Genomic DNA, 26860 nt, shown 5'->3' with positions numbered 1-26860 from the left:
TCCTCCAAGATTTATGTTTATCTTTGAAATTTTGCATCTAAAGCAAATGGTGTGGGCAACTTAATGCAACTTAATATGTCTAACAGAAGAGCTGGTGTGATGCGCCTAGATCATGAACATCTGAAGCAGCTGACTTATTCATGGAGTTGCGAAAGACAATATCCAAAGTTGTTATGGAAAGAAAAAATTCCTTGCAAAATTGTGTTCCCTATGAAGAGAATAATGATGAAATGATGTGGGCAAACCATCACTATTGCCATTGGGGCATCATGATAACAGAGAAAAATTATAAACCTAATAACAGATGCATTAATTAGTATTTGAGTGCACATATATAACTGAGTTAGGCTCTTTGCTTTATCCATTCCTAGGCCATTCATCATCACTCAGACTTTAAGAGGTCTCTCCCCATTTAACACCTCTGTTCCAACCCTATCTTGAATATAACAGGCCCATAAGTGTAGTGGAACCTAGGTCCCTAAGTGTATAATATTTAATGACTAGACAACCATCATCATCTTCACATGTTCTTTAACATAGACAGTACCTTGTGAACACATTAAATAATGACACAACAGTAAGACCTATGCAAATGTGAGTCTGCATGGCTTATGTGACTATTGCCAAAAAGATAGTATCACACAGAATGCAGGGTGCCTGTAGCAGAATTCCAACTTTGTAGTTGGGTGCCACCTGATTTCATCAAAAAATGGAACTGACATTCCACTATAGAAATAGTGCTTAAATTAAAATATGGTATAATACATTTCAAACTCACTGAAAACAGGTTCATTGCTACATCCTTTGAGTCTCACTCCACGAGATGTTGGTTCAATGAGGAAGTGTCGCACCAATTCACTAGCAGGATCACCTGATGAGGAACTCTTTCCTTGTACATTAGGTGGAGGTGTAGCAACTTTCAAAGCCAGTCCAAAGGCACCAGGGAATGAATTGGAATCACGTACAACAAAAGTTCCTGGAGGCTGGTCTTTTAACATGTTAATAGCTGAAAACAGAGGAACAGTGAACTCAAGTATTGCAGTAGTGATAGTGAAAATTTTAAATTACTTGCACTACTATGTGGTATACAGACTAGTTATAACTTGGTGTTTCTTACCTTCTTCCCTGGAGATGGTAGGCTTGTACCAAAAACGTGATGTATCTCTAACAAATTTAACATGTGCTGGAGATACATCCTGTGGTGGTTCACTGTTTGAATGCAGTGATGATCTCCTTGAATGGCCATAATAAACAGTGGGTGAAGACTGGCCAGTGCTTCCATTAAGAACAGCAGAATTCTGCGGATAAGAATTGTAATATTACTCCTGACTAGGTTAAGTTAAAGGACATACTCAAAAATATTGAGTCAGATAATGTGACTGTGTACTTTGATCTATTTGTAAATCAATTTAGCTACGTGCCTCAGTTACCTACATGCAATACAACTCATGAAAAGTTCTGAGAGCCAGAGAAGAATATATAGAGTGTGGGGAAGAATTCCAAATACTGGTTCATATATGAATCTAGTGTGCCTCCTCTTTATTCAGGTACAACAGAGCAAAAAACTCTAAATTTGAAAATTGTTCTATAAATTAAATTGAATAAATGTACAACTACAGCCTCGAAACAAAACTCCCTCTCTCTCTCTGTTACTAAAGATCTTTATACTTACTTTTGGGCTCTGCTGCAGGTATCCATCAGAGACAAATCCAGATGAATGTGGTGTTGTTTGATAAGCATTGATTATGCGACTGCTGCTGCTCACACCACTGCTGGAATTACTTATCATGCTGATGTTCTGCTGGTGCACTGTCTGTGAATGGTCAGACACTGGCGAAGGAGAACGGTCCTTGCTAGAAGGGCAGAAGTAAGGAGAATTATAAGTGAACCCAATGAAGCTTCTCATTTGTAACTGAGTGCTAGCTCATTTGAAAGGTCAGTAGTATGTTAGGCAAAGTCCTTTGTTTGCTCAAACATCCACATATTTTGAAAGCATTATAACTAATCTGCATTCCAACAGGACATCATCCAATTACATTTTAGTTAGCTGCAGTGAAACAATCTGCATTTATACTGACATTGAACAATCAATTTCAGAAATCATTGCAATAAAGAAAGAAAATAAAATATGCAACACAACTATGAAGCAACCAATAATACAGCAGATATCGTAGTTAGAAAGTCTTGTGCTCTGTTCATTCACAGATGAATCATGCATTATTTATTCTTTGGGGCCAACCCAGAGATTACACCTTGATGCATCTGTCAGTGAGATTTGCTATCATTTTGCAGAAGAGATCTATGGTGAAAGCATCTTTAGGTCTGATTTCTTATGTTTTCAGGAGGTCTTTGGCGCTAGTAAATGAAGGAATTACATATTTGGGTATTGTGTTGAAAAAGTGAAATATCATTTTATTCAGCCTGTCTCTATGTACTAATATGACATGGCTATAAAATTTTACCTGTCTTTTGTGAACCATTTCTGTGACTTTTTCTACTTTGTTATAAATGTCTTTGATGGATACTTCTAATGACTGCCATTCATGTAATTGGATCCCAGAATTTCTGTAATGATTTTACAGACTTTCATGTTCAGCTCTTCAAGGAGTATTGCCACACAGGACCAAATTTTTGTCAGCAAACAAATTGACTGGTTTTAAAACTGTTATATACTGACATATATAAATTTTATTCCCATTCTCAGTGAGTTATAGCCATCAGAATATGTAGTGTTGAAAAATGGAGAGAGACCATCATCCTTTGGGACTGCTGTTTATCCCTCAGAGGAATGTAATCATAGGAACTTCACCACAGATTTCATATCCATCAGAACAGCTCTAATTATGGCCAGCAGCTTTGAGCAAATCCCAAATCCATTAAGGATTGTTAATAACTCCTCATGGTTTATCAAGTGGTACACTATCTTTAAGTCCACTGAGATTGCGGATCTGTTTTCTGGGAGAGGGGGAGGGAGAGTCTGCGTGGAGGGGAGGGGGAGGAGAGGAGTGGTATCAACAGCAGAGAATTGGAATGTCTGCTTGGGGGGGGGGGGGGGGGGGGGAGGCAGTACATGATTTGGTCAGGGAAGGAGTGGTTTGGACAAAAGAGAGAAGGGTAAAGGTAAGGTGAGGCAGTTGGAACCAGTTTAGCAGAGGTTTAGGTCAGGGAGACTGCAAGATTGCAGGATATGCTGGCGAGAGAATTCCCACCTGTGCAGTTCAGAGAAACTTGTGCTGGAAGAGAGTATGTAAATGGCCTGTCTAGAGAAGCAGCCTGTGATTACTCATTATCACCCGGGCCTTGGGAAGCTCAACCACATCCTTCAACAGGGCTTTGACTACCTCTTGTTGTGCCCTGAGATGAGGGATATGCTACCCACATCACCCAAAGTAGAGTTCCACTACAAACCCAACCTACAGAATATCCTTGTCCATCCATGTTCCAATCTCGCTCACTTGCAGTCAGATCAGATGCCAGACCTGTCTCACACATCCATCTACCACCTCTTACTGCAGTCCAGTCACAGGCCCTTCCTACCCAATGATAAAGAGGACCATGCATGAAAGCCATCCTGTTATATATTACCTATGCTGCAATTACTGTACAGCATTCTAAATGGGCATGACAAGTAACCAACTGTCTACTCACATGAATGGCCAGCACGAGTTTCTCTGAACTATGCAGGTGGGAATTGTCCAGCATATCACGCACTTTTGCAATCCCCCTGGCCTAAATCCCCACAAACCTGCTTCCCACTGCCCCTCCTTGCCTTTTCCCTTCTCTCTTCTGTCCACACCACTCCTTACCTGTCCGATCGTCTACTGCCTTCTCCCACCAATCTGCCCCCCCACCCCCCAATGTGCTCTCTCTCTCTCCTTACCTCCATCTCCCTTTTCCACTCCTTTCCCTGTCACCCTCTTCATCTTTCTATTCTTTTCCCCAATTCCTGGCTGCCGCCCCCCCCCCCCCTCTCTATCTCTCTGCCTTTTATATGCTGCACCCTCTGAACTCCTTTTCTCTTGTTGTGTCGTCTGTCAAAAAGATGTGACTCGCATTATCCTGCTACCCCCGTCCTTGCCTCATTTATTCTTCGCCTTCCCCATCTCCATCAGTCAAGGAACTGATCCCAACAATCAGCACTCAATAAGGAGTCTCACCACTGCTATGGAAGTGTGTGTTTGGGTGTATGAGTGACCGTATGGGTAAATGTGAGTACTTTTGCTAGAAAAAAGCTCAAAATCTAGTGTGAACACTGTTTTATGTTATGTGTCTCTGTACCACACATATGTTTGCTATAGCTGAGTTGTTTCCTTTCTTTATTTTACATCTCTCTCTCTATTCGTTTAGTCAGTTCCGACTCTTCGTGACCCCACGAACCAAATCACGCCACTTTTTCCTGTATTGCACTTTCTCCCGTAGACCTTCCAGGTTCGAACACATTGCTTCTGTGATGCCATCGATCCATCTCATCCTCTGACGTCCTCTTCTTCTAGTTCCTTCAATCTTCCCCAGCATTAATGTTTTTTCCAGCGAGGCATGCCTTCGCATTGTGTGTCCAAAGTAGGTCAGCTTTTGTTTTAACATTAGACCTTCCAGGGAGAAATCTGGTTTTATTTGCTCCAATATTGATCTGTTGGTTCTCTTTGCAGTCCATGGAACTCTAAGAAGTTTCCTCCAACACCACAATTCGAAGGAGTCAATTCTTCGCCGTTCAGCCTTTCTAATGGTCCAGGTTTCACATCCATACATCACAACTGGAAAGACCATAGCCCTCACAATACGGATCTTTGTTGCTAGTGTTATATCTCTGTACCTTATAACCTTGTCAAGGTTTGACATCGCCTGTCTACCGAGTAACAGGCGTCTCCGGATTTCATGGCTGCAGTCGCCATCAGCAGAGATCTGGGAACCGAGATAACTGAATGTGGTCACTACCTTCATGGTTTCTCCTGCTATATCCCATGAATTGGTAGGTGTAGTTGCTGTAATTTTCATCTTCTTCACATTCAGCATAAGACCGGCCTTTTCACTTTCGTCTTTCACCTTCAGTAAGAGTGTTCTCAATTATTCTTCACTTTCTGCCAACAGGATCGTATCATCCGCGTACCTGAGGTTGTTTACATTTATTCCAGCTATTTTAATTCCTGTTTCTCCTTCATCTAGCCTCGCATTCCTTATAACATGTTTTCAAGGGCCCACTGGACTTCGCTCTCCAAAATATCTGGCTCTAGTTCTAAATTAACATTAACATCAGCAGTAGGAGCCCTGTCATTATGCAGTTCTTTCTTGTATAGGTCTTCTACATATTCTGCCCATCTTTCCTTAACATCCTCTGCTTCACTCAGATCTTTCCCGTTTCTATCTTTTATCATTCCAATTTTTGCCTGGAATTTTCCTTTAATTTCTCTAATTTCCTTATAAAGATCTCTTGTCTTCCCCATTCCATTACTATCTTCAACTTCCTTGCACTGTTCATTAAAGAATATATTTTTATCTCTTCTAGCTAATTTCTGAAAATCTTTATTTAATTCAAACATAGCTGATCTATCTCCCTTAATTTTTGCTTTCCTTCGTTCTTCTGCAAGGTTCTTCTGCAACTTGCAGTGCCTCAACTGATAGCCATCTAGCCTTCTTACTGTTCCTTTTCTTGGGAATGTGTTTCTCTGCAGCCTCCTTGACAGTATAAGCTACTTCTGTCCACATCTCTTTATTTTACATACCTACATACAAATAAGCTGTAATCCACAATCTCTCTGGTGGTAAGAAACACCTACCTATCAAACAGGTGGGGGTGGGGTTGGGGTGAAAAAGAAGCGTGGTTCACAATGTGTGAATTCCCAGACTTTATTATTCCAATATTTGAGAATGAAAGCACTTAGCAACATGCAACATACTTTACACATAATTTCAAATGTTTACAATTTTTTTTCTGCTAACAACCCCTTGCAAAATGATGCAAGGAAAAACATTTATCACATACTACTTTTCCACCACTGATGCAGTAGAAGTATTGCTTGAGATATGACATTATGTGGGGGCGGTTTGAAAATTTCTCAGAATCACCACAAGAGGTCAGTGCCAGCGCAACGAGTTGTTCACGTGATATTCATTGGACTGTTGCCTATAAACACGTGCCATGTCAGTGCTCTTGGAAGAGAGCTGTGGTGGTGATGTGGCTCTGTTGTTGTTACAGCATAATGGTTTGTGAAGATGGAAAAAAAAGAGATTCGGGCAGTGATTAAGTTACTTCGTAAAGAAAGGCATGAAAGCAAAGGACATTCATGCTGATTTCCAGAATACACTGGAGGACTCTGCTCCTTCATATTCAACTGTTGCCAAGTGGACTAATGAATTTAAATTTGGTCAGGAGAGCTTAGATGACGATCTGCGCAGTGGTCAGCCACGATGTGTCACTACTCCAGAAATCATTGCAAAAGTGCACAAAATGCTCATGGAGGATCACCGACTGAAAGTGCTTGAAATTGGTCACGCTTGCCAGATGACATCTGAACTGGTATATCACATTTTAACTGAAGAAATGGAAATGAAAAAATTATCTGCAAGATGGGTGCCGCGACTCTTGACGCCTGCCCACACACGTGCCTCTGCCATGGCAAAATTACATGAACTAAGGTATGAACTGTTGTCACACCATCTTATTCACCTGATATGGCTCCATCAGACCCCTATCTCTTCAAAAACTGAAATTTTTTCTTTATGGACGAAGATTTACTTCAAACGAAGAATTGATAGCTGGAGTTGACAACTATTTTGCCTCCCTGGAAGAAATTCATTTTTGAGATGAGATCAAAGCACTGGCACATCATTGGACCAAGTGCATTAATTACAGGGACACTACATTGAAAAATAAAAACATTTCAGTGATCTAAGTATTATTTTCTATTCTGTTCTGAGAACTTTTCATACCACCCTCATAATTTATTACTTCTTTACTAAACACTGTATTCATGACACATTTTACAGACAGTATCCACATATGCTATTGAATGTAAGTGCACAATTATATCATTGTATGACACATAGTTAAGGAGAAATGATGTCATAAACAATGAGATGAGTGAAAAAGTACTGCATCATGCACGATGTTTAAATTTATTATTCTTTCCTACTAACTCTATTCACAACAAATTTTGCTGACAGTATCATATATGTCACTGAATGTAACTACAATATTATATTATCGTACAACATGTAGTTCAGGAGATATGATGTCACAATAGTGATGATATGCAAATGTTTAAAAATGGATGGATGAATAAATAAATATATAAATAAATAAACCCTCTCTCTTTTCATTCCTTACTGTGAGTAGTATCACATTTCACAATTACAGTTATTGATTAAAAGGAAAAATTCATACGGAAATGTGAAAAATATACAAAGAGACAGATGAGGATAGCCAGAAGCTACCTTAGCTCAGTACAACTGACAATCACTCAAGACTGACAAAAATAAATAAAACCTAGCATTTGGAAACTTGTTCCTTCAGCAGGGATGAGAGACGAGAAATGGGGAAAGAAGGGAATGTGGATGCAATTCATTGACAGCCTAGGTAACAAGGAAGAGATAAGCCAAGATGGAGTAAAGAGTGTCAAAGGGAAGTCAAAGATAGCATGTCATAAGTACTTTGCCAGTTTCAAAGCAAATAAGATAGATTGAAATCTAAAGAGGTGTAAGTGATATGAATAAGAAGGATAATGTCAAGGAGTTTTTTTAATCTTTGTCTCCTTGTTAATATTACCCATCTTATTCACCTCACTTTAAATCTCAATCTATCTTATTTGCTCTGATGCTGGCATAGTACTTATAACATGCTATTTTTGACTTTCCTTTGACGCCCTTTACTCCATGTTTGCTTTCCTTCCTTCTTACCTCATAACCTAGGTTGTGAATGACCTGCATCCACTTCCCTTCTTTCCCTCTTTTTCCCTCGTTCCTCTTGCTTCCCTGATGAGGGAATAAGTTTCTGAAAGCTAGGTTTTATTTATTTTCATTGGTTTTGTATCACTGTTGGCAGTACTGAACTAATGTAATTACCGGCCAGCCCATCTGTCTCTTTGTAAAATTGTGATTATTTCTGATTTTGCATTTCTTGTCATAATATATCCACATATATCTTTCTCACCTATGGCTTATTCCATGCCTTCACCTCTTAATGTCTCTAATAGTTTGATCCTTCTATTATAAACAATTTTACAAAATACATATAAAAAAAAGATATCTGTATGCATCCTAAGTTCTGAGAGCATTCCACCCATGGCTTATTATGTTTTTTTTTCATGTGATCATAACATCACTTAAGTGAAAAAAAAACTGATTATATCTACTAAAGCACTGTCAGTCAGTTATCAAATATGGTATTCTTTTTTGCATAATTTCTTTTTGTTTATAAATATGTGCTGCAATACTTAAAGCCCCTTGAAACACAGACAAATGTTACAACATATAATTCTGTTACTATTTGAGAAAGAAGTCCCCTAAAACATTATGAACTACTTGGACTACTTTAGGTCTAAAAACTAAGGGGGTCTTTGGAAGTGTACGCTAAAGATGTTAATGAGAGTGTAGTCATTAACTGGGTGTTAGTGTAAAAGACACACATGGGAAAAAATTATATGGAAGTCACTTTCTAATGGCGCACACTGCACAAAATTCACCCACTGTAAGCAAGATACAGACAGTGTTCTGTTTACATCAAAGTATTGTATAATAAATGAAGACTCGTTTAAGAAAGAAAACTGACCATCCGCTGTTTGTGCAACTTATTGGACATTTTATGTGCACACTAGCCTGCTTTCTTTCTACTTCTGCAAGCAGCTCCCTTTATTTTAGTAACAAACAACGCAAAGATGAGGTTTAACAAACAGTCTCAATTCATGCACTCCACAATAATTCACATACCTAGATACAGAAGAACTGGAAGGCCACTTTCGCAGGTTTTTAAATGATCCCGAATAACTCAAACGTCTACAATAGTGAAATGTAAGAAAAACTGTAAGTGTTATTAATTTTAAAAAAAGAAATAATAATAGTAATTTCTTTCTTTTAAACAATACCAGAAAAAGAGCCAAAGAAAGAAAAAATATGATTTTAGCAGAACTTATTGCAATATGCAGGTTGAAGATGTTGGAAGATATAAACCATTTACACCCAGTGAAAGTATCAAAAACTGCAATTGTGCAATGCATATTTTAATTTATTTGGCATGTTTATTTCCATAGATCTTTAAGTGGAATAATATTTTACATAATTTTCATAAATTTTGATTAAGAAATGAATGAGACAAGAAATACTAAAAGGATAAGTTTCTAAAACTGCTTGCATGTAAGCAAAAATTTACCTAGTTCATATAATATTCACTGCATATGAGGACTATCAATTAAAATTTCCTGTTGTGCAGAAGTAGCTAAATATATACTAGGTGGAAGAGAAGAAAAACCAAATCTAGCTTCTTACATAGGCCAGATGATTAAAGAAGAATACAAATAAATTATGAAAAATTTAACACTAAAAATAAAGGGAATGAAATATTTAACACTGAAAATAAAGGAAATGCGGGCACTGTTGGAAACATGTTGGAAAAGAAATGAAAGGAAATGGCCGGCCTTCTAACAATTCTGGTGTCTGAGTTGACATGTATACTCAGTCTGATATTCCTCCCCCCCCCCCCCCCCCCCCTCATAAACATTTAATACTAGAATTTCATTTACAGCATACGTACCATTAAAAACTGATAAGGAATGCTCACTGCTATGATGAATAAAATTTTATGGAAAGAAACTATGGAAATGAACTGAATTTTGTCTGTTACAAAAACAGAGAGGCTATCATGATGAATTTAGAACACACATTAACTTTGAACATCGACACAATGAGGAGAATCTTTTTATCACTGCAAAATTGAGACATTACCAGATAGTGATCTGCCCTAAAGCCTTATGGGAATCAGTATCAGAATTTCAATGTCTCATAACATACAAAGTTCAATCATATATTTAATGTACAGGGGATTCATCAGTACTGCAGTTTCAGTTGAAGTGGATTACAGAAACGATATATAACAACAACAATATATAAAAATAATTACCTTGCAGTCATTTATTTGACATAGAACTGCTTAGCTTCATAAACAACTTTTTGCTTTCTTGCTCAGCTTTTCATACTGTCATTCAGAAATTTTTCTAAGGAAGAATAGTATTTCTGTACTAATAACTTTTGAAGATTTTGGTTTAAGTTGTCCTAGCTTCATGCTGTGGATTTGTTTCTTTTCTAGCATGCTGTAAATTTTCATGCCTATGTATTCTGGGGTTTGTGCATAGGGCTTTATCTATTAGTGGGAAGCATGAAAGTCCTCTTGTTCCTAGTGATGTACTGGCATTCAAAATTATTGCCTATGAATAACGTAGGATTAATGTATACGAAAATAATCAGTTCATAAATTTATAAACAGGGAGGACTTCATATTTTTAAATTTCTTATCTGTGGGCAACCGGAATATTGTGTTCGAACAGTCCACGGGCGTGGTACTGTCGGTCCATGGTGTCCAATGGGCACAATCATCATCAGTGATGATGGCGACATGTCTGATCGTCGAAATATTGTGCCCATTGGACATTATGGACCAGCAGTACACCCGTGGACTGTCTGAGCAAGAAATACACCGGGAGAAGTTGAAGAATCACAGGAATATTGTGGTTTTGCATTACACATATTTCTAACAACTGATTTTATGTAATTGTAATATTCTAGTCATTTTATTTGTGTTACTCCAGAAAATAATGACATATCTTATTGTTGTGGCGTAACAAGCTAGTCACGCCACACTGAGGAGGAAGCCGAAAGGCACGCGTACACACACGCCGACTGGCGTCAAGTCTGGAACAGGATACGTAATGAATGCAATAAAGAAAATACATCTGTGGAATATACTTTTAATCACTCCTTGTGGTACATCTCTCTTGACTATACAAATGAGACTCGTAAGATACATGCACTGATACAATTGGCGCCTTGCTAAGTCGTAGCCATTAACTTAGCTGAAAGCTATTCTGTCTCTCGGCAAATGAGAGCAAAGGCTTCGTCCGTATAGTTGCTAGCAACGTCGTCGTACAACTGGGCAAGTTCTCGTACGTCTCTCGAGACCTGCCGTGTGGTGGCGCTCGGTCTACGATCACACAGTGGCGACACGCGGGTCCGACATGTAATAATGGACCGCGGCCGATTTAAGCTACCACCTAGCAAGTGTGGTGTCTAGCGGTGACACCACACTTATAACTGACTCAAAATAGCTGTGGTAAACTATTCCATGCTAGTAGAGTGTGAAAATCTTCATTGTAAAGGCAGGGTGTTTAATTTATTTGCTAAGTCCTTTATATGATAAATTTTGGTCCAAAAAATTAACACAGCCTGCTTCTTTCAGTTGTTTGTTTTTGTGATTAATGTGGGTTTCATTTACCATTGAGTTTTAGTTTTAAACTACAGTAAACAAGTTTTTCCAATATTCAGTTTTAATCCATTTAGTTGAAACCAGTCTTCTCAACTGTCTAGTAGATTTGTGACAGTTGAGGGAATTTGCTCTCAGTGACTGGTCTCAAAAAGGGCAGAAGTATCATCGGCAAATAGAACTGAGTGTGAATTTATGTTTATGGGCAAGCTGTTTACATAAAGTAAAAATAAGATTGGATCCAGACTTGAACCTCATGAAATGCCTCGTGAAATAATCATCCATTCAGAGAAGGAATTCCCCTTGCTTAGTGATATAACTACCCTTTGTAAAATAAAGCAGCAGAAAGCCTGAATGTTACTTAAGAATGAAAGATTCTCAGGAGACTGTCGGTATAGAAGATGAGTGAACCAAGAGCAGTACACTCAGCGAACCAAGAACTGCATAATGAAATAGAGAGAATCTCAGACACCATAAGGAAAAGAAGGAGCATGTCCTTTGGACACATCCTTATAATGGACCAGGGGAGGCTGACATATCAGATAATATGATTTCTTCTGAATCAGTGCTATCAGTCATTATCTCCATAGTAAAGTGTTAACGCACTGAAGAAAACTCTTTGAAGGCTTCAGTCCGTGCTTACGTAACAGTAAATGCACAGCAACAATTTCAGCAAACCAGACATTGTTGATCATCTTTACAATCCATATGAAAATTTATGAATTGGGGTTTTGATTAACACTGATGCAGTACTGTGACACATTAGTAGGCATAAATAAGAGTGGTTTAAATGATGTTCAATACGTCCTTTTCATTGTACTGAACAATCCCTTATGAGCATTTGATTTTACTTCTATTTTAATTGAATAAGAGAATTCCAGCCATACCTTACACTATTCTCTCATAGAAAGTATCCAAAAGAATAAAGCTGAAGGGAAAAAAAATCATCTACGATAATGATATAGGCTGAAGCAATGAATTAAAATTTGTACCAGCACTGGGATTCAAACCAGGGTCTGCAGCTTACTCTCCTGTTGTGCCACACTGGCACTACAGCTACCACAGCTGCATCGACTACCCTCCCCCATACAAATACCAATTCACACCTCAGTACTAGGGTAGTAGAGATAGAGTGATAGTGTGGCACAACAGATAGCACATCTGCCTAGTGAGCAAGATACCTGGGTTCTAATCCCAGAGCTGGTATAAATTTTAATTCATAACTTCAGCCTACACCATTATCATAGATGAAAGTGAGACTCGATATGCCTCAGAAACATCACTTGCATATGAAAAAAAAGGTTGCAAAACAAATTAAATCAGCCATGATAATTAGCTGAGGTCTATGAAACTGGGAAACTCACAGGTAGGACACTGGAGATGGGAGACAGTCTACTGGTGTGTTTGGGTTGCTCACTTCAAAGAAGTGCTGCACTCTAATGGAGAGATATGTAGGTTGAGACTTGGTCCATCATACAGTTTTGATATGTTACCCAAGTTTACATAAACTTATGTTCAGGCAATATAAAGACACATTTGTAAAATAAGAGTAAACAGAAGTTTCTCATCAGATGACCATGAACAAAAAGAAATTGATGCATAATCACATGATAGTGCAAACCAGTAAAATTTTCAGATGCAGCTAGAAACTCTTTACCAGGCTTTCCCGCTACCAACTGAAAGATAAACCCCCAAATCTAGAGTATCATAACTGGATTCTTACTACTGTGCATACTTTATCATTTGTTGTGAACAACATGTGCCAGATCTGTTAGTTTGATTCATTATTAAAGAGGTTTACCGTATTTCCCTCCACCTCTACTTTGCTGTCTGGTTTTTTTAATAGGGTTTGATACTGGCATATTAGACATATCATGAGCACAATTTTAATGTAAAGTATAAGCAATAATTATATGGTGTAAAACATACTTGGGGCTGTTATCTTACCGCTGTGTAGTTGGACTCTTGGGAGGCAAGCCAGGTGCTGTGGAGGCCATCTCAAACTGCTGTGAACTGTTGTTAACATACGGTGTACGAGGATGCACAGGAAATGCTGGTGTTTGTGGCCTTGGGCTGCTTGAATGAGTGGGGCTGCCTGGCTCATCACTGACTGATGTTGTCCTCCATGAAGAGAAGCTTTCTTCTCTCATCTGGAATTTGTGTCAGTTAATCTAGTTTATATGTCAAGTATCAGCACAGTAAAAACACATTTATTTTATATGTATGCTTCTTGGTCCTGAGAAAAATGTAGAAAGCAAATCAACATAAAAACGAGAAATTGGCACACTTATTAATGGTAAATAACCTTTATTTTTTTGGTTGAATATCAATAAATTTCACTTACATTTCTTCCTTCCAGTTAAACTGCTTTACTAGTGATAGATATAATGACAGTGACATCAGAATGTAGTTCCTGTATCTGCTATTGCTGTCGAGAAACCTGTATTTTCTTTACAAATTATTTATTCATTTTTTTCATCTTCAACTCTAATACCTGATATTTATTTCCCCTTCCTCTTTCTCCTTATTATTCCCTCTTTTGTTTTTTAGGCAACTGAGTAACTGCATCACACAAAAAGGCATGCAGCAGATGCAATGAAATTGACATTACTGTGGAAAGGATTGGAATATGGTATACTGGGTGGATACTTAACGCAGGTCTTGCATGTGAATGTTTCAATCAAATATGACCCATTGGACAAGGAGTAGGGAGCAGGAATGGTATAAGGATGGCCCAAGTATTTGTAGGTTGGTTTTATGGGGAAGATTCTCCAGTTTAAGGTCTTAATTCTTCCAGCATGCTTGTTTGGCCCTGGCTCTTCATGATTGGTGTAAACAAACCTTCGTTACTAACTATTAGGTACAGAATAGATATCGAAGGTATCAACAGTATAATAGTGTTATTTAAACACCTGCTAAAGCACATGACCTGGGAAAATGTTTATCTTTAGGATGACACTGAAAATAAAACAACAATATTTGCTGATCAAGTGTGCCATTATTTTAACATTGCCTTTCTGCTCAAATAAATAAATAAATATACAGAAAAACCACTGAGAAGCAACAGATAGAAAGGGAATAATTACTCCTGTGCAACCAAGAAAAAAATTTTATGTACAAAATAAAACAAGCAATGATCCAAACTTCCAAAGATACTTTAAAAAGTATAGAACAATCTTCATGAAGGTCACAAATCATGCAAAGCAGTTTATTGCAAAGTCAGGTAACATGAGTAAAATGCTTTGGGAAGTTGTAAATGGTACCATAGGAACCAGTCTCAAATGAGTCTCACCTGAATACCTCCAGCTATATGATACAAAAATCTGATGCAAAACAGATTGTTTAACATTTTAACTTGACTTTTCAAAGATTGACAATAAATCTAGTGTCAGGGATTGCTATGCTAACAGTATCGTACTAAGAAGGAGAGACAGCATTGGTCGTTTTTTGTTAACCGCAAAATCGATTTTCGGTCACTTAGTGACCATCCTCAGTGCTGTAATATACAATTTAAATTGCCACAAATTAAATTGCCTACCAATTTAAATTGTATATTACAGCACTGAGGATGGTCACTAAGTGACCGAAAATAGATTTTGCGGTTAATAATAATAATAATAATAATAATAAAAATACGACCAATGCTGTCTCTCCTTCCAAGTATATCAATTATCTGGTCGTGGTCCACAGGACACTCCATGGAGTCGCCAATCAATAGTATCGTACTAAACTATATTCCTAACATTGGACAGGTCAATTTTCCTAGCTCCAGTAACTGGACAAGACGTATTAAAAATCATAAGAATCAGAAAATCATTTTCATATGGAGTTGATGATATCTCAGATTATATATTAAAGAATATATATGTAGAAATTGTCACACTGCTATACAATGTGATCAATAGCTCAATAAGCAGTGATGTTTCCCAGAAGTACTAAAGACCTTGAAGGTAATTCTTATCTTCAAAAAGGGGGACAGTCAAGATGTTGAAGTTATTGTCCTATTTCCATTCCCAGCTATATCCAAGATATTTGAGAAAGCCATATACAATAGAATTACAACATTTCTAAAAAAAAAAAAAATACATTTCTTTATGGACGTGGCCCGGTGTACGATCGCAAACTGGAGAACATGATCTTCAGAGTTAATGATGCAAAGGCTGGCACCATGCAGAGTTTTCCATGGATACTATTGGCTTGCTTTAAGGCCTGGAGTTGATGTGTTGTATTTCCTCAATCTGCATTAGGTTTGCTGTAGGAGAGATATACAATACATGCAGTAGTTGCAGTCAGAGACTACTAGTCTTGTTTAAGGACTGGGGAATGTCCTTGCCTTTCTGCTGCCTTCAGTTATTCTTCCAGCACCATTAACAATATTATGAGGAGTCCTCACAGGAAGAACCACTTTCCAGAGGAATACTATTAGCAGGAGAAATGGAACGCTAATGAGAATGTCTGAATTCTGGTTTGAGACTGATGAGCTGCAAGGCAGAATGTTTAAACAATTTTGTGAATTGCTGGGAACAGACACAGGCAGGGACATGGTCAGCAACCATCCTCATATCTGCAAGTGAGTTAAGGGCCTCCTGGGGCAAAGCGTATATTTAAAAGTATTTCATATCTCTGCATTTAGAAGTTAGTGATTGATACAGTTATAATTTTCGTACAGGAAGTTTAGAAACAGATCTTGGAATCTTAGAGTGCTACAGTACATTTATCACTGGTCAGGGAGCAGTACTTATAAACCTGTTCCCCAGGTCGAAGTGAAACTGGCAACCCTAACATACATCAGTGATGCTTGGGAGAATGTTTTTCTGATATCAAAATGTAGGTCTAATTTTTTGTCACAGATATTGTTTGAGCATATTTGTGTTGCAGATGAATTGCAGCATTTATTATGATCCGAGAGGCTTCGTCCCACTGTACCCATCAGTGGTTCACAACCCACAACATGCCATAGCAGTCCACCCACACCACTGCCGCCCAGAACCCAGGGTTATTGTGCAGTTCAGCCCCCAGTGGACCCCCCTGGGAATGTCTAATACCAGACAAATGTTTGCATGGTGAGTAATTATGGTGAATGCGTACATGGAGACAGTGTTTGCACAGCAATCGCTGACATAGTGTAACTGAAGTGGAATAAGGGGAACCAGTCCGCACTTGCTGAGGCAGATGGAAAACTGTCTTAAAAACCATCCACAGACTGGCCGGCACATTGGACCTCGACACTAATCTGCCGGGCGTATTCGTGCCGGGGATAGGAATGCCTTCCCGCTTGGGAAGCAGTGCGTTAGACCGTGTGGCTAGCTGGGTGGGCATCTTTTACTATTACTTCAACTCGTTTACTTGCCAGAAGAAAAAAAATGTATATTGAGTATGATTGAGGACAGACAGACATACCAAAAACAACAGTCCCACCACAAAATTGGAGATGCGGTCAACTGAAAATGAGTATTGGACATAGTTAAAAAAAAAAAAAGAATCATATGAAATTTCAGTCTGGGGTCCCCTTAACATGTGGTACTAATAGAAGAGTTCCAAAACATCCAAAGAAGACAGCCTGTTTTATCATAAATGCATTTAGCAAGTGCAAGAGCATCACAAAGATGGTCATCTGGAGTCCCCGTAACATGTGATACTAATGAAGGAGTGCAAAAAGGTCCAAAGAAGACAGCCTGTTTCATCATATGAGGGTAATCCCAAAAGTAAGGTCTCCTATTTTTTTATAAGTACATAGACCTGTTTATTTTTACAATGGTTTACATCAGTTTGCAGCTTCAACATTTAGCTATTTTTTGACATGATCACCATTTCTGTCGATGCATTTTTGTAGACGCTGTAGCAGTTTTCATATGCCCATGTCATACCAGCTTGCTGCCATGCTATTCAGAAAGTTATGAACCTCTTCTTTCACCTCGTCATCAGAACTGAATCGTTAGGACCACAATTAACACTGACAGTTACTGCGAGACTTTGAAAAAACTCAAATGGGCAATTCGGAACCAGAGAAAAGAATGTTGAGCAAGGGCGTACACATTCTCCATGACAACGCTTGCCCACACATAGCTCGGCAAACCATTGCTCTCCTGCAACAGTTTCAGTGAAACATAATCACCCACCCACCCTTTAGTCCTGACTTGGCGTCCAGTGACTATCACCTGTTCCCTAGGTTAAAAGAACATTTGGCCGGAAAGCAATTCAGCTCTGACGACGAGGTGAAAGAAGAGGTTCATAACTTTCTGAATAGCATGGCGGCGAGCTGGTATGACATGGGCATACAAAAACTGCCACAGCGTCTAAAAAAATGCATCAACAGAAATGGTGATTATGTCGAAAAATAACTAAATGTTCAAGCTTTAAACTGATGTAAACCATTGTAGAAATAAATGGGTCTATGTACTTATAAAAAAATGGAGACCTTACTTTTGGGATTACCCTCGCAAATGCATTTAGCAAGTGCAACAGCATCACAAAGATGATCATCTGATTCTTGTGACAGACACTGAATAGTGTGTCAAAGAGAGTTTGCCTGACAAATTTCTGAGAATGTGTGTTCCAACAAGTGTCAAGCAACTATTACTCCACACCACATACATCGTGCAAAAAGACTGGGATGGTAAGGTGTCTAGCAGAGTATTGATGTAAATGTTGTTAATGCATTTTGTCTCTTAATTTGTAGGTAGTATGCAGCTGATATCCTATTATTTATTAGCTTAGGTATAATTTAAGGAATAAAGATACAGCCCAGTTAATAGTGGAGGCACTGAGCCATTGGGGGATACATAAACAAGACTGAGAACTTTGCTAGGTTTTGGATGAATCCTGTAATACACATACACCATAGCCAGGACAATTATATTCCACTAAGGACTTTCCAACTATATTTACTGATTTCCTGCAGACATCATGGCTTGTGGCATAGAGTAGTATGTGTAGTGGTACTGCATGGAAACAACTGGAATATGTGAAATTCCTCATGCACATTTTTTATACACTGTTGTATAAGTAACATGGTTAATACATTCATAATCAAAATGGACATAAGCTAAAAGCCATTATGTAAGTTAAGCACTTGGTATGAACTTCAGCTTATTTAACATTTTTTTTATTGAAGCAAAGCACGTGAAAGATATGACAAAGAACAGTGACAGCCTAGTAACTTTGATTAGTTGCATTAGTCACCTGCGTGTGCCAAGCAGAAGTGCAGGTATTAGTGTGAGGGGTTGTAGCACCAGCAAGTGATAGTGATGCTATGAGACCCGCCAAGTGGTCCTGGTTGTTTGCAGAACTACCCACTGAGTGCTGCTGCTGTTGTGGCTGCTGGTGATGTACAAGAACTTCACGACTTCCTGGGCCGTCCACAGTCGTCAGCAGTCCAGATGAATCTGACTCCGCTCGCTGCCTGGTTATGATAAGCTCGTGGGGTGGAGACATAGGTGAACTCTGACATAAAGAAGGTACATTATTAATGCTTGTATGACCATACTGAATTTCACTGAGATATTAATCATAATTTGACATGATAGTTGTGGCTATCACTTAACATGGAAAAGTCAGCACTATGTGTAACACTATTTATTATTATTATTATTATTATTATTATTATTACTCTCCATCATCTTAGCTGTCTGTCTGTATCTGAGGTTAATCAGTTACAAGAAACAATTATGAATAAATTAAGCATACAACAACAATTGCATAGTTTACTCAAAATTCAGTATTTAATAAAACAGATAAGAATAAATGGATAAAAAATATTAGTATCTACAAAAATATTGAAACTATGGCTAACAGTAAGGCAAATGCAGAAATAATGTAATTTAACCAATGTCCAGAAGCCTTCATGATGCCGCTAAAAGGCCATTTCTTCAGTGTCTTACAAAGTCAGTGCATAATCATAGCACAAAACTATCCTGGGTATTAATGTTAGCTTTTGACACCAGAGCCTTTATTTCTCCTTCAAGTAAGTTCTCAATTGCCTCCACAAGCTTGAGTGGGCTCCATTTCAGTCTTCTAGATAAGAAAAAACATTTGGTTGCACCAAGGATCTGGTATGGGTCCTGGGTGTAGCAATGAATATTGCGATATGGAGGTCAACCTAAAGTAAATATTGCTATAACATTCTCTCTCTCTCTCTCTCTCTCACACACACACACACACACACACACACACACACACACACACACACACACACTTGGACTAGCTGAAATATTAAATATCTTTTGAAATGCCCTGGTAGGTGAAAACTGTATGCCAGACCAAGAAACCATGCTTTTTGTGGACAATGTTCTTACTGACTGAGCTCTCTGGATATGACTCATGACCTTCCTCACAGCTTTCCTTCCACAAGTACTTCCTCCTACCATCCAAAAATCATATGAACTCTCCTGCATACCTCGTGGGACTAGTAGTCCTTTCTTCCTGGAGTTATATCTGTGGTTTCTGAGGAAAGCATAAGCCCTCTGCTGTTTCTCATCTACATAAACAATTTAAGAGACACTCTGATCAGCCCTCTTAGATTGTTTGCAGATGATGTCTTTGCTTACAATCTAGCAAAGTCATCAGATGATGAAAACAAATTTAAAAATAATTTAGACAAGACATCAGTAGTGAATAATAAAAATTGCGAGGTCCCTCACACGAGTACAAAAAGAAAACAAAAAAATTCCATTAAATTTCAGTTACACAATAAGTCATGTCACTTTATAGGTTGTTGATTCAACTAACACTTGAAATTATAATTTTGAAAATCTTAAATTGGAACCATCACATAGAGGATGCTGTAGGAAAGGTGACCCAAAGACTGGGTTTTATTGATGAATGTTTACGAGATGCAACAGATTTACTAAAGAGACTGCCTCCATTTCAGTTGTCTTCTGGAGTATTGCTGCATGGTGTGAGATGTTTACCACATAAGATTGATGGAGGACACTGGAAAAGTGTTATCGCAAAACAGAGAGGGGGGAGGGAGGATGTTACAGAGATAATAATAGAGTTTCAGTGTCAATGATTAAAATAATGGCATTTTTGTAAGTCTGTGTGACAATGGTTAAAACAAAAGTATTTTTTGTTGTGGAATGATCTCTTCACGAAATTTCTATTACTGCCTTTCTCCCCTGTGTGCCTCAATATTTTGTTGACTCCCACCTACATAGGGAGAAACAATCTCTCTCTCACTCACTCTCTTTTGTGGTGGGGAAGAGGGGGGAGGGGGGGACATTCGGTATTCTGACTGCCTTCATGGGGCTTGCTACGAATTCCTCTGCTCTGCCAATCTCTTCATCTTAAAGTATCACTTGCACCCAACATCCTCAATTATTTATTGGATATATTCCAATCTGTGTCTATAGTTTGTACCCTCTACTGTTCCCTCAAGTACCACAGATGTTATTATTGATATATTAACAGAGCCCCACCACACTGTCAATTCTTCGCATTTTGTCGATCCTGCAGAGAACCTCCTCATTTGTTGTCTTATCAGACCGCCCACCACATTTCAAACATGTTGATCCTCCTCCTTTCCAATTTTCCCATGGCCCAAACTCACATCCATACTATGTTGTGCTCCAAACATACATACTCAGATATTTCTTTCTCAGATAATAGTGATAAAATACGAGAAAGCAGAGTTTGCACAGAAGATTTTGTTAATTTTTTTGCACATGCTATTTGAGAGTGGAGAAGTAGAGAAATAGTCTAGAAGCAGTTAGGTGCACCCTCTGCCTCACACTAGTGACAGGAACAACAAAATGAAAACAACTGATTCAGCTATTCATTGGAAAACAATTGACTCATCGTGTAGTAGTTTATGTATCAGTTGAATTATTCATTCCCTCTTTTGAGGGAAACTAGCCTATGGATGCTGCCGAATGAAAACAATTATCCAGTTGGCTGAAGTTTTATGTTTTGGTGGAATTATTATTCACTGATTTCTTTTGAATGAAATAAGTCTATGGGAGCAACTTAATGAAAACGGACAATACAGTTTGTTGTAGCTGAGAGTAACAACTGGAGGCCCCTGATCCCATGCACACTTGGCTCTTAGGAGTAGCATTACATCATTTTGGCATTGTTGAATCACTATTGTTGACTGCACTGTTATCAGCTGTCATAACTGTTATTTACTTAATAGTGAACCTCGTTTCTAGTTCAAAATGTTAAAACACACAGTTGCATGAGAATGGAAGCAATCATATGATCAGATGAAAAGTTATCCTCAACATAAATTCAATGTGATATACAGTATTTGCAAGGATAATACAGATTCTGAAACTATATTAATTAAAGAAATTTGAAGAAAATTAACAAATGGTGACAAATATTTCTTGTGAAAATGAGTACTTCCAACAAGTGACAGTATATGCTTAAAAAGAAAATGATTAACCCATGAAACAATTAAAAAATATATCTTACATGCATTCTGTTAATGACATGTCTGCATTTATTAATAGAGAACTATTGGTGCTAGTACAGATCAATAGGAAGAACGAGACAGAGCTTCAATAAATTCAAACAATTTAAATTTAAACAAATATTTGTAATGTAGCACCAGTTATTAACCTTTAAAAACCTACCACAAAATCATATTAAATGTCAGAAATATGAAAAATTCATATTTAGGTAAATAAATTTCCAAATCTTGAAAATACTTCATTTTTAGAAATATACTTTTTATTCACATCTCCTTTATATAAGTTATGTGATTTGTCTCTGAAAGGTCAGCAATCCTAGTCATGATTCATCTATAACCAAAAATGCTGAAAAAATATGTATGTGAAATCACTCAACCCCAAACGTTCATATAGCTGATGTGGCAGCAGAGTCTAGTTTCTTTTAGTTGTTCATTCAGCTGACTGAACGAAAAAACTGACTGACCAATCAGCAGTTAAACCATCATTCCATCATTACCAAATACTTAAGTGTGAATTTCAGAGTTACCCTGTAGATGTGGATGCAGCAGGAAAAGGGGGGGAGGGGGGGAGGAGAAGAGTCACACCTGTGTTGTATCTGAAGTGTACTTCCGCGTCTGTTCGTGAGCCCGCTTCACTGCGACGAAGGGCCTTTCGCGGTCGAAAGAAGAGTCGGACTTCTGGCGGCCGAGGGTGCTGTAGCCAGTAGCGGCGGTGTGCAGGCGGCGCGATGACGCCCTGGAAGGCAGCAGTGGTGACGCAGGAGCACTGCCTCCACTCTTCTGTGGGGGTGGCTGGTGCTGCTGCTGATGTTGGGGCAGCGGCCCGGGGGCAGGTGCACCACCGCTTGGGGACCCTGCCTGCAAACACAGAAACATCGCACGGTGCTGTCACCTGTTAAGCCACTAATGTTTTACTAGATGAAAAATGTTGTTCCTACATGGTGTAACATTTCACTCCCTGGTTGCGTCTGTGTGCTCACCCTATTTCTGTTGTGTACACTAGATTTGGTTTCAATGAGACGGATGTTTTGTTGAGGCTGAGATAATGAGTTGGTCTTTCCCTAATCCTCCAACATGGGCTGAGGTGGTGGCCTACAGGGACTGGCTGAAGGGTAGTGGTTTTCCGAAAGTGGAAAACTTTTCCAGCATAAACTTTTGAAAGGCCCTGGAAGAAAGCAGCATTTGGATGTGGGCAGAGCTGGTGTTTCTGTAGTGAATTTCCGAAATCAGGAAAAGTTACCTTTCTTGGTCAACCAGGTTATTCTTATAACTGAGAGTATCCAAAAGTGAAATTCAAACAATGGAAAATCCAGGAAGGAATGTAACAATACTAGAGAAGGAAAGTTGCCACTCAGCATATAGCAGAGATGCTGAGTCGCAGATAGACACAACAAAAAGATTTTCTCTCTCTCTCTCTATATATATATCACACACACATACACACACACACACACACACACACACACACACACACACACACACACACACACACACACACACACACACACACACACACGCAAATGCAACTCGCACACACTGGTTTCAGTTGCCTTACATGAGTGAGTGTGTGTGTCTATTGTTGACAAACACCTCAATGGCCGAAAGCTATAATTGTAAGAATCTTTTTGTTGTGCCTATCTGCGACTCAGCATCTCTGCTATATGGTGAGTGGCAACTCTCCTTCTCTAGTATTGTTACATAGTATCCAGAAGTGGATTCTCATGTGTGGCTTTCTGGTCGCGTCATTTCTGCTTTTATAATTAAGTGTTGCTGTTTAGTGTGCACATGCCCAGGCGCAGAGACCCTACATGACATCAAGGAGCTCAGCAGACGGCTTGACAGTAGTGTTTGGTGAACTAGACAGACTTGGTGAAGTTTAATTGGTACAAATAAATGCCGACTGAACAGGAATGTTTTTCATTGAGAGTGTAGCATTGCACCCCCTACAGCTTAAAGCATTCGATGAACCCACATCACTCCGTTGGTCTCCAAAGTCATCCGATCTCATGGTATGTAGTCTTTTTCATGAGAGAGTGTTTGGGGAGGGGGTGGGGGGGGGGGGTTATACAGTGAAAGTCTATGTCTACATGCCTTCTCTTTCAATGATTTTGGGTGAACTGTGAAAGACATGCTTGCAAAAGGCATGGGATAAGTTTGACTACTGTCTGCATGTTTGTTGTGTGCCCAGTGGAAGGCACATTGGACTTTTGTGAAAGATTAATAAAGCTTAATCCTGAACATAATTGTGAATGCTATTCCAAGATTTTACACGCATGCATGTAAAAAATACACCGTTTTAAAATCAGGTAGTTCTTTTGAAACTAAAAACATTGTAAACCTATGTATAAGTTAGAACTTTCTATCGTCTATTACTTTAGACAAAAGGAGATCTGTGACAACATGGGCACTAAATAGTAAAACACTTGTCTTGATAGCCAAAATAATTTTATTTTACCATATTATGACATGTTTCTGAAGAACCCTTTATCATCAGATAAGTGGCATCAAACATTCGATATAAGACAAGATGTTAATAGAAATACTTTCCAACAACACAGTAAAAATGAAAACATACCTATTAAAGTCAATACAGAGTATCATGTTGCTTCCTACATAACTGCATCAGTGCTCAACTGATATAGGGAGTTTGACATTGTATAAAAAATGTTAATGATGTGATTCTTATTGGTCTATTCAAAATTCTGATTGCCTGTACTATTGATTTTAAATATTTTGGGTGAAACTTACGCAGTGACCTATTTCAACTGGTGCCAATTTCCTCTATGCAAATTCCAGCAGCTTTGGAGTGTCGCAGCTATGGCCTTGTTAGTATAAATTTAATATATAGAACATAAATAACATATACAGCTTTTAATAAGCGAAACAGTTGAGTCCAAAGCACCTCTCTCATGTAAGGCAGGGATGTTAATGAAGCAGATCACAGTAATGTATGCCATTAAATATCTGGGAGTAATGTTGCAAAACAATATGAAATGGAATTAGCATGAGAGGAGTGTGGTAGGGAAGGTGAATGGTCAACTTTGGTTTGTTGAGAAAATTTTGGGGAAATGTGGTTCATCTATAAAGGAGAGCACATAGGCCTATAAGACTAGTGCGACCTATTCTTGAGTACTACTTGGGTACTTGGGATCCGTAGCATGTCGGCTTAAAGAAAGAAATCAAAACAATTCAAAAGTCAGCTACTAGATTTGTTACAACATGTAAGTGTTATGAAGACGCTTTGGGAACTTAAACTGGAATCCTTAGAGAACAGGCATTTGAAGCTGACTGCAGAACAATTCTAATGCCGCCAATATACATTTTGCATAAGGACCACGAAGATAAGATATGAGAAATTAGGGCTCGGACAGAGGTATATAGATAGTTGTTTTTCCCTCACTCTTATCTGCAAGTGGAACAGGAAAAGAAACAACTAGTAGAGGTAGAGGCTACCCTCCACCACAGTGTGTACAGTGACTTGTGGAGAATATATATACACTACTGGCCATTAAAACTGCTACACCAAGAACAAATGCAGATGATAAATGGGTATTCATTGGACAAATATATTATACTAGAACTGACATGTGATTACATTTTCATGCAATTTGGGTGCATAGATCCTGCGAAATCAGTACCCAGAACAACCACCTCTGGCCGTAATAACGGCCTTGATACGCCTGGGCTTTGAGTCAAACAGAGCTTCGATGGCGTCTACAGGTATAGCTGCCCATGCAGCTTCAACATGATACCACAGTTCATCAGGAGCAGTGACTGGCGTATTGTGACAAGCCAGTTGCTCGGCCACCATTGACCAGACCTTTTCAGTTGGTGAGAGATCTGAAGAATGTGCTGACCAGGGCAGCAGTCGAACATTTCCTCTATCCAGAAAGCCCCGTGCAGGTCCTGCAACATGTGGTCGTGCATTATCTTGCTGAAATATAGGGTTTTGCAGGGATAGAATGAAGGGTAGAGCCACGGGTCGTAACACATCTGAAATGTAATGTCCAGTGTTCAAAGTGCCGCCAATGGGGACAAGAGGTGATCGAGACGTGTAACCAATGGCACCCCATACCATCGCGCCGAGTGATACGCCAGTATGGCAATGACGAATACACGCTTCCAATGTGCTTGCACCGCAATGTTGCCAAACACGGGTGCGACCTTCATGATGCTGTAACCAGAACCTGGATTCATCCCAAAAAATCAGTTTTTGCCACTTGTGCACCCAATTTCGTCTTTGAGTACACCACCGCAGGCGCTCCTGTCTGTGATGCAGCGTCGAGGGTAACCGCAGCCACGGTCCCCGAGGTGATAGTCCCTGCTGCTGCAAACGTTGTCGAACTGTTCGTGCAGATAGTTGTTGTCTCGCAAACGTCCCCATCTGTTGACTCAGGGATCGAGACGTGGCTGCACGATCCGTTACAGCCGTGCGGATAAGATGCCTGTCATCTCGACTGCTAGTGATAAGAGGCCGTTGGGATCCAGCACGGCGTTCCGTATTACCCTCCTGAACCCACCGATTCCATATTCTGCTGACAGTCATCGGATCTCGACCAACGCGAGCAGCAATGCCACGATACGATAAACAGCATTCGCCGTAGGCTACAATCTGAACTTTATCAAAGTTGGAACTGTGATGATAGGCATTTCTCCTCCTTACACGAGGCATGACAACAACGTTTCACCAGGCAACGCCGGTCAACTGCTGTTTGTGTATGAGAAATTGGTTGGAAACTTTCCTCATGTCAGCACGTTGTAGGTGTCGCCACCGGCGCCAACCTTGTGTGAATGCTCTGTAAAGATAATCATTTGCATGTCACAGCATCTACTTCCTGTCGGTTAAATTTCGCATCTGTCGTACGTCATCTTCGTGGTGTAGCAATTACAATAGCCAGTAGTGTAGATGTAGCAGTAGCAAAAGTTTAATTATAGCCACCCTGTACAATGTTTCATGAAGAACTCGTGGTGAAACAATTACAATA

At 39.0% G+C, this 26860-nt stretch overlaps 1 protein-coding gene across 1 annotated transcript in view; it reads right to left on the bottom strand.

Moving 5' to 3' along the window:
• The window catches only part of LOC126262680 (tensin-1), a 622011-nt gene that overhangs the window by 12184 nt on the left and 582967 nt on the right, over nucleotides 1-26860 (bottom strand). The window contains exons 13-19 of the mRNA XM_049959456.1: nucleotides 22461-22733; nucleotides 18647-18907; nucleotides 13412-13614; nucleotides 8923-8988; nucleotides 1673-1853; nucleotides 1118-1298; nucleotides 779-1006 (exon numbers count right to left, since the gene is read on the bottom strand). Of these exons, the coding sequence (XP_049815413.1) occupies nucleotides 779-1006; nucleotides 1118-1298; nucleotides 1673-1853; nucleotides 8923-8988; nucleotides 13412-13614; nucleotides 18647-18907; nucleotides 22461-22733 (1393 nt within the window). The remainder of the gene's footprint in view (nucleotides 1-778; nucleotides 1007-1117; nucleotides 1299-1672; nucleotides 1854-8922; nucleotides 8989-13411; nucleotides 13615-18646; nucleotides 18908-22460; nucleotides 22734-26860) is intronic.

The sequence above is a fragment of the Schistocerca nitens genome, chromosome 6 (assembly GCF_023898315.1).
Source record: "Schistocerca nitens isolate TAMUIC-IGC-003100 chromosome 6, iqSchNite1.1, whole genome shotgun sequence".
NCBI classification, from domain to species: domain Eukaryota; kingdom Metazoa; phylum Arthropoda; class Insecta; order Orthoptera; family Acrididae; genus Schistocerca; species Schistocerca nitens.
Note: the sequence above shows the minus strand (reverse complement) of the source record. Positions and strands in the feature narration are given on the sequence as shown.